At 40.5% G+C, this 12,500-nt stretch overlaps 1 protein-coding gene across 2 annotated transcripts in view; it reads left to right on the top strand.

Moving 5' to 3' along the window:
• Positions 1-12,500, top strand: part of LOC115212092 (DNA damage-regulated autophagy modulator protein 1-like) — a 202,225-nt gene that overhangs the window by 145,650 nt on the left and 44,075 nt on the right. For both annotated transcript variants that reach the window (XM_029780928.2, XM_029780927.2), the window contains exon 3: positions 9,861-9,914. In XM_029780928.2, coding sequence (XP_029636788.1) covers positions 9,861-9,914 — 54 coding nt within the window. The remainder of the gene's footprint in view (positions 1-9,860; positions 9,915-12,500) is intronic.

Genomic DNA, 12,500 nt, shown 5'->3' with positions numbered 1-12,500 from the left:
GCCCATGAGCCTGGCTACGCTTGAAAAGTGCGCATAAATAAATAAATAAATAAAATGGTTAATCCTAAGACCCAAGAGTGGAAACAGATCCTCTGGCGGATTTCCACAGTTCCCGTTAACGAAATTTTGCCCACAAGACTTTGATCACCCCATGAGTATCGTATGATTTGCCCAAATTGCCGAGTAGTGAAATTGAACCAGAGCCATGCAATAACGAAGCGAACTTCTTAACCACACAGCCATACCTGCACCCATTTGGCTATCTTTACTCATCAATTGTGCTACTTTCTTTCATCGGTTCAGCAAGTACATTCATATCGATTACATATTGATGGTTCACAATCGTTGGATTTAGATAAAAAAAAAAACAATTGTAAGAAACAAATAATAGAAATTGTTGGATTTTGATGGATCACTCAAGTGCTGATTGGCAAAGAGTGCAATACGAGTGCTTTTGTCATGGCTTAAGTTCATATCGAGTGCAGGGATGGCCAAACGGTTAGGAAGCTTGATTCATAACCACGTGGATTCGGGCTCGATCTCGTTGCGCGGCATCTTAGCCTCGATTGGTTAAAAATTACGTGGAAACATACCAAAGGAATCGTTCCTGTTCTTGGATGGTAAGCTTAATCTATCACTTGGCCTTTGGATGTCCTTAGCGTTCGAAAAGCTTTCCAGTCTGAGGATATCTTCTTCCTACTAGATTCCAGAGGCCCTGCAAATTCATAGGGATGATTCCCTTCTGTTCTGATTAAATCTTTTTTTTTTATCAAGATATGACATAAGTACTTAAAGAAAGCATGAGACTGGGTCTTATACATAAATTCATCGAAAACTAATCCAAATCAGCAGTTTTCTACTATCCAGGTAGTATCAAGCGATATCGCAGGTTTCCTGAACTAATCACTTGGTTAAAACACTTCAATATGACTTGTGTGATCATATGCAACACACCAATGCAAGAGGCTATCTCATGGCCCATTGTACCAAACCAAACATTTGTGACACAAATTTACGTGTTAATATATTTCTTTTGATCAAAGCACTCCCGTTAAATCTTTCCATGTGATCATCAATGATTCGTGTTCGTATTCCTTCGCCAGCACTGCTTTCTGTTCATAGCTTACATCTCTGTTCTGACTTGTTTAGCACGTTAGGCGTAAGTCAACTAAGTAGTTACAAAGTCACACGCTTTCTTTAAGTTCTTACTATTTTACTTGTTTCAGTCATTTGACTGTGGCCATGCTGGAGCACCACCTTTAGTCGAGCAAATCGACCCCAGGACTTATTCTGTGAATGCCTAGTACTTATTCCATCGGTCTCTTTGGTCGAACCGCTAAGTTACGGGGACGTAAACACACCAGCATCGGTTGTCAAGCGATGTATGGACAAACACACACACACACATATATATGCATATATACGAAGGGCTTCTTTCAGTTTCCGTCTACCAAATCCACTCACAAGGTTTTGGTCGGCACGAGGCTATAGTAGAAGACACTCGCTCAAGGTGCCACGCAGTGGGACTGAACTCGGAACCATGTGGTTCGTAAGCAAGCTACTTACCACTTCTTGTGATATCTTGAAAATAAAAAAAAAGATTTAATCAGAACAGGAGAGCACCCCTATGAATTTGCAGGGCCTCTGGAATCTGGTAGGAAGAAGATATCCTCAGACTGGAAATCTGTTCGAACGCTAAGGATATCAAAAGGTCATGTGATAGATTAAGCTTACCATCCAAGAGCAGGAACGATTCCTTTGGTGTGTTTCCACGCAGATTTCATCCAATCGAAGTTATGATTAAAAAAACTCTTGTTTAAGATGCCGCGCAACGAGATCGAGCCCGAATCCACGTAGTTATCAATTAAGCTTCCTAACCCCTTGGCCATCCCTGCACTCGATATGAACTTAAGCCATGGCAAAAGCACTCGTATTGCACTCTTTGCCAACCAGTTTCATAAGTCTCAGTAAATTCGATATGAATACAAGAATAAAACGAAAATTTATTTCAAGGATTCTTGTCTAAACGAATATTGAATCGAAAAATAATAGGAATATCACAAATTTTGTGATGGAATCTGTTATTGGTTGTTAGCAAACGGGATACCGTGGAACTTCTATTTGTGCTTGTTGTATTTAATTGAAAGCAATTATCTGCTAATGGACGTATTTAGCAGTCATGTTTATTATACGGATGGCAAAATTTGATTGTACTATAATTGCACATTTTTTATGGAACCGCATATATTGTGATACCAACATCAAGGATTTTTCTATAATTACAATCTGCACCAACTAACTGAAAATCATGTTAAAACAAAAACAAAAGAAACTATTTCAATCAAATCGCTTTCGTTATAAAAGAAGACAATTTGATTCTCTGGAAATTATATATTGTTTTGTTCTTTTCTCAGAAATGATTTTGAGAGGTGTTTTTTTTTCTTTTTTTTTTTTTTCTTTCTTCAACCTAGAACAGTGTAATGGTCAGCAAAAACAGAATATGAAGTAGGGTCTTACCGAGCCGATTTAGTGATTCAGTTTTCATACCAAAGTTGAAAATGTTTCAAGTCTCTAATCTTATTGAGGAAGGGCTTAGCGTCATTAACTTATACGTTTAAAGATGATTGATTGAAACACTAAACTGCCGGGTTAAATGACTGGTAGTGTTCTGTGGTTTATATAATTATTCATATTGACAATAGTTAGTTGTCAGAAATGTTACGGCACTGGATTAAGATAAATGTCTTTGAATATTTACTTTCAATTTCCTAGTTTCTGTGTTCAAATCTGATCAAGATTGATTTTTGCCTTTTAATATAAGGTAATGAATGACAATCTACTGTTCCTTTTCCTTACAAATGTAAGCTTTGTGCTTACTCAAAAGAAGTCAGTGTATGCCAGTTTAGTGATTAGTAACGTCTAGCAGCGAACGTTTTTTGCTGAGTGATCTATTCTCGCTCGATAAAACGTCTTTGACTTGGGTTGCTGTTCATGTGAAAGCAATGTGTATGTGTGTATGTATGTATACATGTATGTATGTATGTATGTATGTATGTATGTATGTATGTATGTATGTATGTATGTATGTATGCATGCGTGTGCGTGTGTATGTGTGTGTAATAACTTTCTCTAAAATAATATAGTATGATTTTCGCTCTTACTTGAAAGAAACGAATAGAAAACCAATTCCTGAAGGGAAATTGCTTCTGTTGATGGGAACTGTACATTAACGTACGAGAGCGATTTATTTTATTTCATTAACGAAGGGTAAAGCAACCCCTAACAAGGGTTCAAGCTCATGACATATATCTTTTAGGAAATTCTTTTCATTTCCTCAATGTCAAAAGCCCAAAACTAATTACTATTGTAAGTCTGCTATTTTGGCAATGATATGCACATTTGTATCGTGACAAACCAATGAGGGAGCCACTTTTCGATTGCTTGATCTTTTGTCAAAAAAAAAAAAGGCTACCAACTCTCCTTCTATCGTTGCTTATTTTCTAGTTAAATGTCCTGGGTACATAGAATATGAAATGACACGTGGTGGTCACGAATGGGGTGCTTTTGATCATAAGTCTGCTCAGAGCTAACATTCTCGTCCTCCTCGTCATTTCCTCCTTTTTCTTATCATCATCATCATCATCATCGTCGTCGTCGTCGTCATCAACAACAGCTGCTGTTGTCAGTTCAAAGGTTGAAAGTCGTAACTAATCTAGCTATCGTTTATAGTGCTGCCCTATTTTCAATCACTGATCGCTACGACAACGATGGATGATGATGATGATGATGATGGTGGTGGTGGCGGTGGTGGTGGTGGTGGTGGTGGAGGTGGTGGTGGTGGTGGGGGGGATTAGCCTTGATTGAGCAGACCCATGATCGAAGGCATTTCAGCCCCTGATTACCCTACCTCATCATGTTTTAATGAATAATGCACATTGGGCTGCGTTATCCAGTGGCTCGTCCTACTTTTTTTCTTTGAGGTGATAGTGTATAATTCGAGATAGATTTTTAGTTGATATTTCTAGCAGGTCAAGAGACCAGGTAGGCGCTCCATCAGTGTTACTAGAATCTTCGTTTATGATTATTAATCCTGGTTACGATGATAGTCGGAAATAACCTGACTACTACTACTACTACTACTACTACTACTACTACTAACTACTACTACTGCTGCTACTACTGCTGCTGCTGCTACTACTACCACTACTACTACTACTACTACTACTACTACTACTACTACTACTAATAATAATAATAATAATATTCAGGGACCTTTTGAGCGGGATGGGCTACTCAACCTGAAGAAAATTCTAACTGGGCCCCACCTGCAAAGTCATGTGCTGTTTATCTTGATATGAGATCACCATGTCGCGCACATATGGTTGTGATGCATGTGCCTGGTGTACCCTTATCAGACGGATAGCCATGATGAGTATATTGGGCTTCGTATATTTTACCCCAGTGTCACTTTGATGGCATGCACTGCTCTCTCACTCAATAATAATAATAATAATAATAATAATAATAATAATAATAATACAGGAATAAATAATGATTTCTTTATTAACCACAAGGGTTTACATAAAGAAAAACATTGTGGACAGTACAGGATATAACAAAGAATGAGTGTGTGTTGTGAGGGCTTGCGTGTAAACAAGGCCAACAAAATTTTAAAAATCAACAATGTGTGATCTTCAATAGGGAGGGCTGCTCAGAGAAAAGCCCCATAAAAAACCATGGGTACCCTAACTTTGGGGGTAGGTGCATTTTTTCTCAACTACAGGCGTATGCTCAGGGCAGGCCCGTTCACCTGCACCATTCTCACCACTTTCATCCACCTTTCAGCCAATTGGCTGGAAGACAACACTTCTCTCTCTACCCTTATTTCCCTTTTCAAGTGAAACTTGAAGAAGTTGCTCAGAAATTGGCCAAAGAGAAAAGTGTTTGCTTTCAGCCCCTTCAATCTCGTCCACCATACAACCTCTTTCGCCATATCCACCAGGCATATAAACACAGCTTTTCCTCGGTTAAAGGAAGGCAGCGGAGCGATCTTCACGATGGATTCAGTTGACAGCCGGATCCGTCCCATATGCGACAGTAGGTGTTCGACATAAACCCACAGGACAGTAATGCTCGGACACTGGACGAATGCGTGCAGGACCGTCTCATCGTTTAGCGTGCATCTCGGACATGCTCGGCTGACGGCACTTCCGTGCCTGTAAAGTTTATCTCGAATAACCAAAGCTATCGGTAGCACTGCCAGGCCAGAGATTTTTTGAAATTATCCAGCAGTCCCAGGCCGAATGTTCTCCAGAAAAGAGCGGCTAACTGATCTTCTTCGATGCCTAAGGTCTCCCCAAGAACGTCGTCGCACTTTTCCTCCACTAATCCTCTATAAAAAGCTAAAGTATACGTTCTATCTTTCGCACTGTTCGAGTGGCTGAGGGTTGTGAGTGGTTGTAGACATTCCACTTTCCAAATGCTCTCCCTCGGTCTCTGTTTTACCTAGGACTGCAGCTCCGTTAAAGAAACTAGCTTGCGGAAATATGTGTCTGGCGAATGGTGACCACACCTGTTCACTGTCAATGAAGCACTGGAGATGTAACTTCAGCGCATGTCTGCGCATCATCAACTACGGCATGCCCAGGCAACCACCCAGCGGGTGTTGACAGCAGATAGACCGCCTGACCATCGGGATGAGTCCCTTTCAGAAGAAGCGGAAAAGTATACGCTTCAGCGTAATCAGATGATTGCCAGGACAAGGCACGACGGTCAAGCGATAGTAGATGACGGACACGTTAGCCACATCTGCCCGACCTTTTAGGGATAGCTTTCTCTCGGCCCATTTCTGGGTGAGATTAGTCACCCTGCTAGTTACCTCGTCCCAGTTTTTGTCTATTAGGAGGTACAGACCGAACCAGAGCCCGAGCAATTTAACCGGTCCATCCGTCCAACGCCCAACTGTTGGACGGCATGGTCTTCTTTCTCCAGGTGCCATGCCGCAAACCCATTGATTTTTCCTGGTTAATCGTCGCTCTTGAAACCGCCTCGTAGTCCTTGAGAGCGGTGCCGATCATTTCTATGCGTTTATGATCCGATACCACTACGGTGACGTCGTCGGCATATGCCAACACGCATCTTCCACATCCTAGGTCACGCGGGATGTCTCTCAATGCCTCCAGTTTGAGTAGTATGGGCTCAAGAATCAGTACATACAAAAGAGACGAGAGGGGGCAACCTTGCCGGACCGAGCTCATGATGTTGAACGGCTCTGAGAAGTGACCGTTCACTATAACCACTGAACAGATGTCGTTGTGCATTGCAGCGATCCAGCCCTTGAATACAAGTCTGAAACCAGCTGCCTTGAGGCACCCCGTCAGGTATAGATGGTCGACCCTATCGAAAGCTTTAGACTGATCTAAATAGACCAGGGCCCTACCCATGCCAGGTTCTTTAGCCACTTTTCAATGATGCATCACATGAGGTGGAGGTTGTCGTTGATAGATATTTTCTCGATGGCACATGTCTGTATCTCCCCAACCAGATTCCCGACGACAAGAGCCAACCTCGTAGCTAACACCTCGGCCAAAACTTTGAACTCTGCATCCAGTAGAGTTATGAGCCTAAAGTTGTCAATACAACCCCCCTTGTTCGGGTCTTTTCTCAGCAACGCTATTGCTAGTCGGCTCACAGAACTGGGAATTCTCCCATTATGTTGCCAGTTGCAGTAAACGTTTGCTAAGGGGTCGCCGAACAAGTCTGGCATGTAAGCGTAAAGGTCAGTTATCAGATCAGTTATCATTTGCCCGTCGTGATCCAGCAAGGATCGGATCGTGGATTTCTTGTCACGCCGTGCCTCTGCCACTCGGACCCATTGAACGGCTTTGCCTTCTGTCCAGATGTTCGTGCGTCAGCTCTGACAACGCAACTTTCGTGTTCCGCATTGAAGAATTGGTCGAGTGCCAATCTCGTCGCGAGCAAGTCGTTCGCGATGCCTTTTCTAAAAGCCTCGTCTAACTTTTTGATTAGCCCTCCCTCTACTCTTTTTCTTTCTACTGCTAGTCCTTTGCTAAACTTTATCGATTCTATTCTATTCATAATAATACAGTAAATTTTTAGGATACGTTGGACGTTTGTACCGAAAACGAGCTGTATCAATAACACTTTATTTCGAGTAACATCACTAGTATCGTCCTAACTAAACCAAACTCAGTGAAAATTATAAGCAGTTTTCGAAGAGAGGCCGTTGACAATTGCAGCATTTATAACCCTCACAACAACACACAGTCACACACATACACATACACATTCTTTGTTATGTTCTGCACTGTTCTGGATGTTTTCTTAATGTAAAACTCTTGTAGTTAATAAAGAAATTATTATTTATTCCTGTATCATCAACATCATCATCATCATCATCATCATCATCATCTTCATCATCATCATCACCACCACCACTACTACTACTACTACTACTACTACTACTACTACTACTACTACTACTACTACTACTACTACTACTACTACTACTATTATTATTATTATTATTATTATTATTATTATTATTATTATTATTATTATTATTATTATTATTATTTTATTAATAGGATGCCATTGAAGGCCTGGCATTTCAGACAACTCATATCCTTTTCTCTGTAGAATTTCGGTCTACTGTTACACGGGGGTAAAATACTTAATCATGCACTGCTTGTCATTAGCCGCTCGCACAAACATGACCTTTTGCATCAGATACTCAGTCGGGTGGGAGGTGGGTGGACGGGATGTGATAGTGCGCCAATGTCGGTGGTTCTGAGTGTAGCTGGAACGTGGATTCGGGGCGGGTGGAGATAGAACAAGAGAGCTCTAAATATGCGGGGAGAAGTGGAATAGAGGAGTCAGTACTTGCCTCTTAATACTCCCGAAGGTTCATGTTTCTTTTTACTATACTGTCATGCTCTCTCTATCTCTCTCTCTCTCTCTCTCTCTCTCTCTCTCTCTCTCTCTTTCTCTCTCTCTCTCTCTCTTTCTCTCTCTCTTTCTCTCTCTCTATGTCACGCATACATTGTATTCATACGCATGTGTGTATTATATCTGTTGTGTGTACGCCTATGCATATATCCGTAATCTTGCACACACACTCACATCACTGGCACGTGCATATATATACATCTGTGTTCATGTATACGTATGCACACATTCATAAAATCTAATTATAGATGAGATTATGGAAATAGGACTCTGGAGACTGAATTCAGGCATTTTAGGAGCAGAGGGTTCAGCTAGACCAGTGTCTCTCAAGACAGAGCGCACGTCCCACCAGTGGGGCGTGAATTACTTCAAATGGGGCGTAAGTAAGTAACAAGTGAATGAAACTTGCAATAAAATTTCAGTTTCACTTCTTTCGAATATACTTTGTAGATGATGGGGCGCACGTATTTTTAAACAATCGAAGTGAAGCGTGGGACAAAAACAAGTTGTGAAGCATGAGCAAGACAATTAGATGGTGGTTCGTGTTATATCTGTAGCCGAAATAATTTTCTTAAAAAAATATCCCAGACCATCAAGATTTTCAATGACTTATTCAGAGAAGGCAGGGCAGCACTTATGATCCTTTGTAGACATTCTGTAAGACGTAGGAGGAAGTTATCCTCAGGCAGAAGAGCTCGTGCGAATGCTTGCAACAGAATAGACACTGCTAAAGGCGCCAGGTTTGGGGGAAAAAGGAGGAGTTAAACCTTGTAATAGATTTTGAGTCCGTCTCTTAAGAACAAGAAGGTTCCCCCCACACCAACACCACTGGCTTTGACACAGTTTCCGTCTACTAAATTCCACAAACTCCACTCATAAGGTACTGGTCGATCTGTGGCTTTGGTAAAAATTACCCAAGGATACTAGACAGTGGGATCGAAACTGAAGCCATCTGGTTGTGAAGTGAGCTTCTTAAACACGCTGTTATGCTTGCGCCATAAGGTTGTCTACAGCAGAAGCATTTGGCCATAGTGTGTGTATTGATTGCACTGTAAAATTGACGAGAACTTTTGTTGGCTTAGAGCAAGTTGGACTTCATCAAACTGATTTGCCATAAAAGCTACTTGAAAACAATCTCTTCAGAGGAGCCTGCCTTAGACCAATTTTTTTAAGGTTTCCCGAGATCTACAAAAAAAAACCGAAGCAGTAATATGTCACATTACTGAAGAAACTGTTTCATACTAGAACCAGGCTCTGGACTAGTTTCGCCGAGCTGTATATCGATTCCATGGTGGAATCATAGCTTGTAGCCTGTAAACATTAAACTGGACCACCAATGTGGTACTAATTCTAAAAACACTTAAAAAATTTAGACAGGATGATCACGGCTTGAACGTCTTTGATTGTAAGTCTCCTCTATCAGGGTTAATCTGAAGCTAATTAGTAATCAATAAATTACAGGAACCAGCGAGTGAAGGAGCATTCTATGCAGTTGCTCTATCTAATCGAAATTGCAATCAAGTCTCATTCAAATTACGTCATACTGACTTAAATTAACGATGCGCTAGGCAATGTAGCTCTAATATACAAAAATAAGAGAATTGCAGGCCGGAACCTCTTTCACTATACGTCCTCTCATTCAAGGATAACTTGGAATTTAAACTGCGACAACTTATATCTAGATGGACTCATCATTTGTGAGTTATATGTGAAAGCTATAAGATCATCTCAGGCAAGTTGCAGGATACAAACTAACTGTTATTCACTTGATAAATTGTAGCTTTCAAAGTTATTGGTCTTTTCATAATTTAACAAACGATTTTCATTGATGTTATTCATTTTTTAAAATTAATTAGTGATGAATTAGCGTTAACTTTCTCGTTATTTTACAGGTACGCCATAGCTGTAGCCTTCAAACATGTCGATCCAGCGTTTCCTTACATCAGGTGAGTGTGATTATCTTTGTTAATCTAATCCATTATCATTATCGTGTGATTAGTCGGATAAGAGAATCTGCGTTCCTGATATACGTAGGCTTCCAATACCATTACGATTGGAGACTAATGTAGTTGGGAGTTTGGCTTGAACATTTTAATATCGATGACTGCTGGGGAAACGTAAGTGAAAAAGAATTTGTTTTAATAGAACTGACGTTCCTGCTAGCAAGGACTGAACGAAGTTCTTATAGGGGTTTGAGTGTGGAGGGACACAATATAAGGAACGAATTTGTCAGAGGAAGGGAGCTGAGACCGTTTCTGTTCCAGTAGAAAAGTCCGAGTAAGAAGACAGTTCGTGGTGAAGTAGATATTTAAGGGTATCGGTATGTGATTCTTTGTCAACCAGTCAGATAGACTTCCGTTGGATGCAGTGTAGGATGTGTGTGTGTGTGAGAGAGAGAGAGAGAGCAACACTGTACCTGATGTGAGAGCAGTAGTCCATTGTATGTCTCACTTATAGAGAATCAGTAATTATTCAGAGTTTAAAAGTATTTTCTTCTCCTAAACAAAGATGAGGAACATGTTAAAATTAAAATAAAAGCCTTTCCCTTGCGTCCTTCTCTAGAATTACATAACTTTCAAATATTCTTCCTGATTTTCAATACAGTGTCGCTAAATCTCACTCAAAGTATACCGTGCTGCTTTAAACACAAAGTATGTCGTATATTGTAGTCCTAGATAAAAAATGTCTGTAAAGAAAATAAGATGTGGCTGGAATATCTTTGAGTATAGGTCATCACATTCAGAACGCATCTGGGGATAAATAACAATATCGTGGGTTGGAGGGAACAAGAACTATTCTTGCCCAGTTATCCTGATCTTTTAACTAATATGCAGATCTTTTGACATCAAAAGTTATTTCGAAATTACCCAAACGTTCCACCCTTAATGTTATAGGGAATAGGGTCTACAATATCATTTATCATGGACTGGAATTGTACAAAGAAATAAAACTGAGAACAGATTGCGTTTAACGCTTACAACTAAAACAATCTCTTGAAATATAAAATATATAAAAGTGCTGAAACCATTGTTAGTGCTTCAAAAACTTCTACTAAAACATGGTCTCTGACAAGTTGTACTTCGTATGCAACACACCTGCAATATAAATGTCACCTATAGCATGCTGATATGACTGCATGAAAAAGGCCTTTTGTTGGAATTTTCAGCCTTTTCTACATTTTTCCCACTTAATGATATGTTATAGTCTTGTGTGACTGTCAAGAAACGCATTCAGTGCATGTCAATGTAACAATGAACCTGTACCTCTTTCCATCAGGGTCACCAATATTTTTCTATTTAGAAACATGACCAGTTTTAAATTGAATTTTACCAGCTAAATTGAAATCTGAAATATGTCGTTATACATTATTTTTTTGCGCCCTTTTCAAGCCTAGCTAGGCTCATGGGCCCGGTTTTCCGGTTTCTATTGCGTTTGTGTTCCCCCCAACTGGACGGGACGCCAGTCCATCGCAGCATTACTCAAGAAACAGGAAGAGAGAGTGAGAGAAAGTTGGGACGAAAGAGTACAAAAGGGGTTGCCACCACCCCTTGCTGGAGCCTCGTGGAGCTTTAGGTGTTTTCACTCAATAAACACACAAACGTCCGGTTCGAGAATCGAAACCGCGATCCTCCGACCGCGAGTCCGCTGCCCTAACCACTGGGCCATTGCGCATCCACCGTTATACACATACGTACGTACATACATACATACATACATACATACATACATACATACATACATACATACGTACGTACGTACGTACGTACATACATACATACATACATACATACATACATACATACATACATACATACATACATACATACGCACTACATGCGCGCGTACACATACACATATGGTACACTTTAAAAGGTGCGCTGAAAAGGCGTGACACGTTAGCAAACGCGCACGTTTGGGCACGGCAGAAATATATTCCACACTCCACTCCTATGGTGGATGTGGTTTGTCGAGAGCCATCATAACTCCAGATAGGCAGGTGGGCGGAATCAGCACCAACATTTCACCGCCCCATACACAAAACACCCCTCACATATATTCAACCATACTTACACTGCTCTCTCATATATGCATGCACATATGTATCTGTGTCTATGCAGAGATGTGTGCTTGTGTAGCTAAGTAGGATACTGAAAAGAATTCCAAACTTCAATGGATGCCCGTATAAAGATGCTGATATTATAAACAGGTTCTGTTGAGGTTTATATTTTTAGACTTCATATGTATTCTATATATCTGCACGTTTCATTTTGGCTACAAAACTAAAATGTAAACACACACGATCGCGCGCGCCTGCATGCACACGTAGGCGTATGTGGTTATATATCTACATACACTTACTCAAACACCTATCTAACTATGTTTAAAACAATATGAGTGCGTGTGTGTGTGTTTGCGTGAATGCATGTGTGTGTATGTTTGCGTGTATGCATATGCGTGTAAGTTTGTGTGTTTCGTGTATTTCTCCAGCCAACGAAACCTCTGTTGTGTCTGGGGAGAGTCATTTTCTTTTT

This window comes from Octopus sinensis, linkage group LG5 (genome assembly GCF_006345805.1).
Source record: "Octopus sinensis linkage group LG5, ASM634580v1, whole genome shotgun sequence".
Lineage (NCBI taxonomy): Eukaryota > Metazoa > Mollusca > Cephalopoda > Octopoda > Octopodidae > Octopus > Octopus sinensis.
Note: the sequence above shows the minus strand (reverse complement) of the source record. Positions and strands in the feature narration are given on the sequence as shown.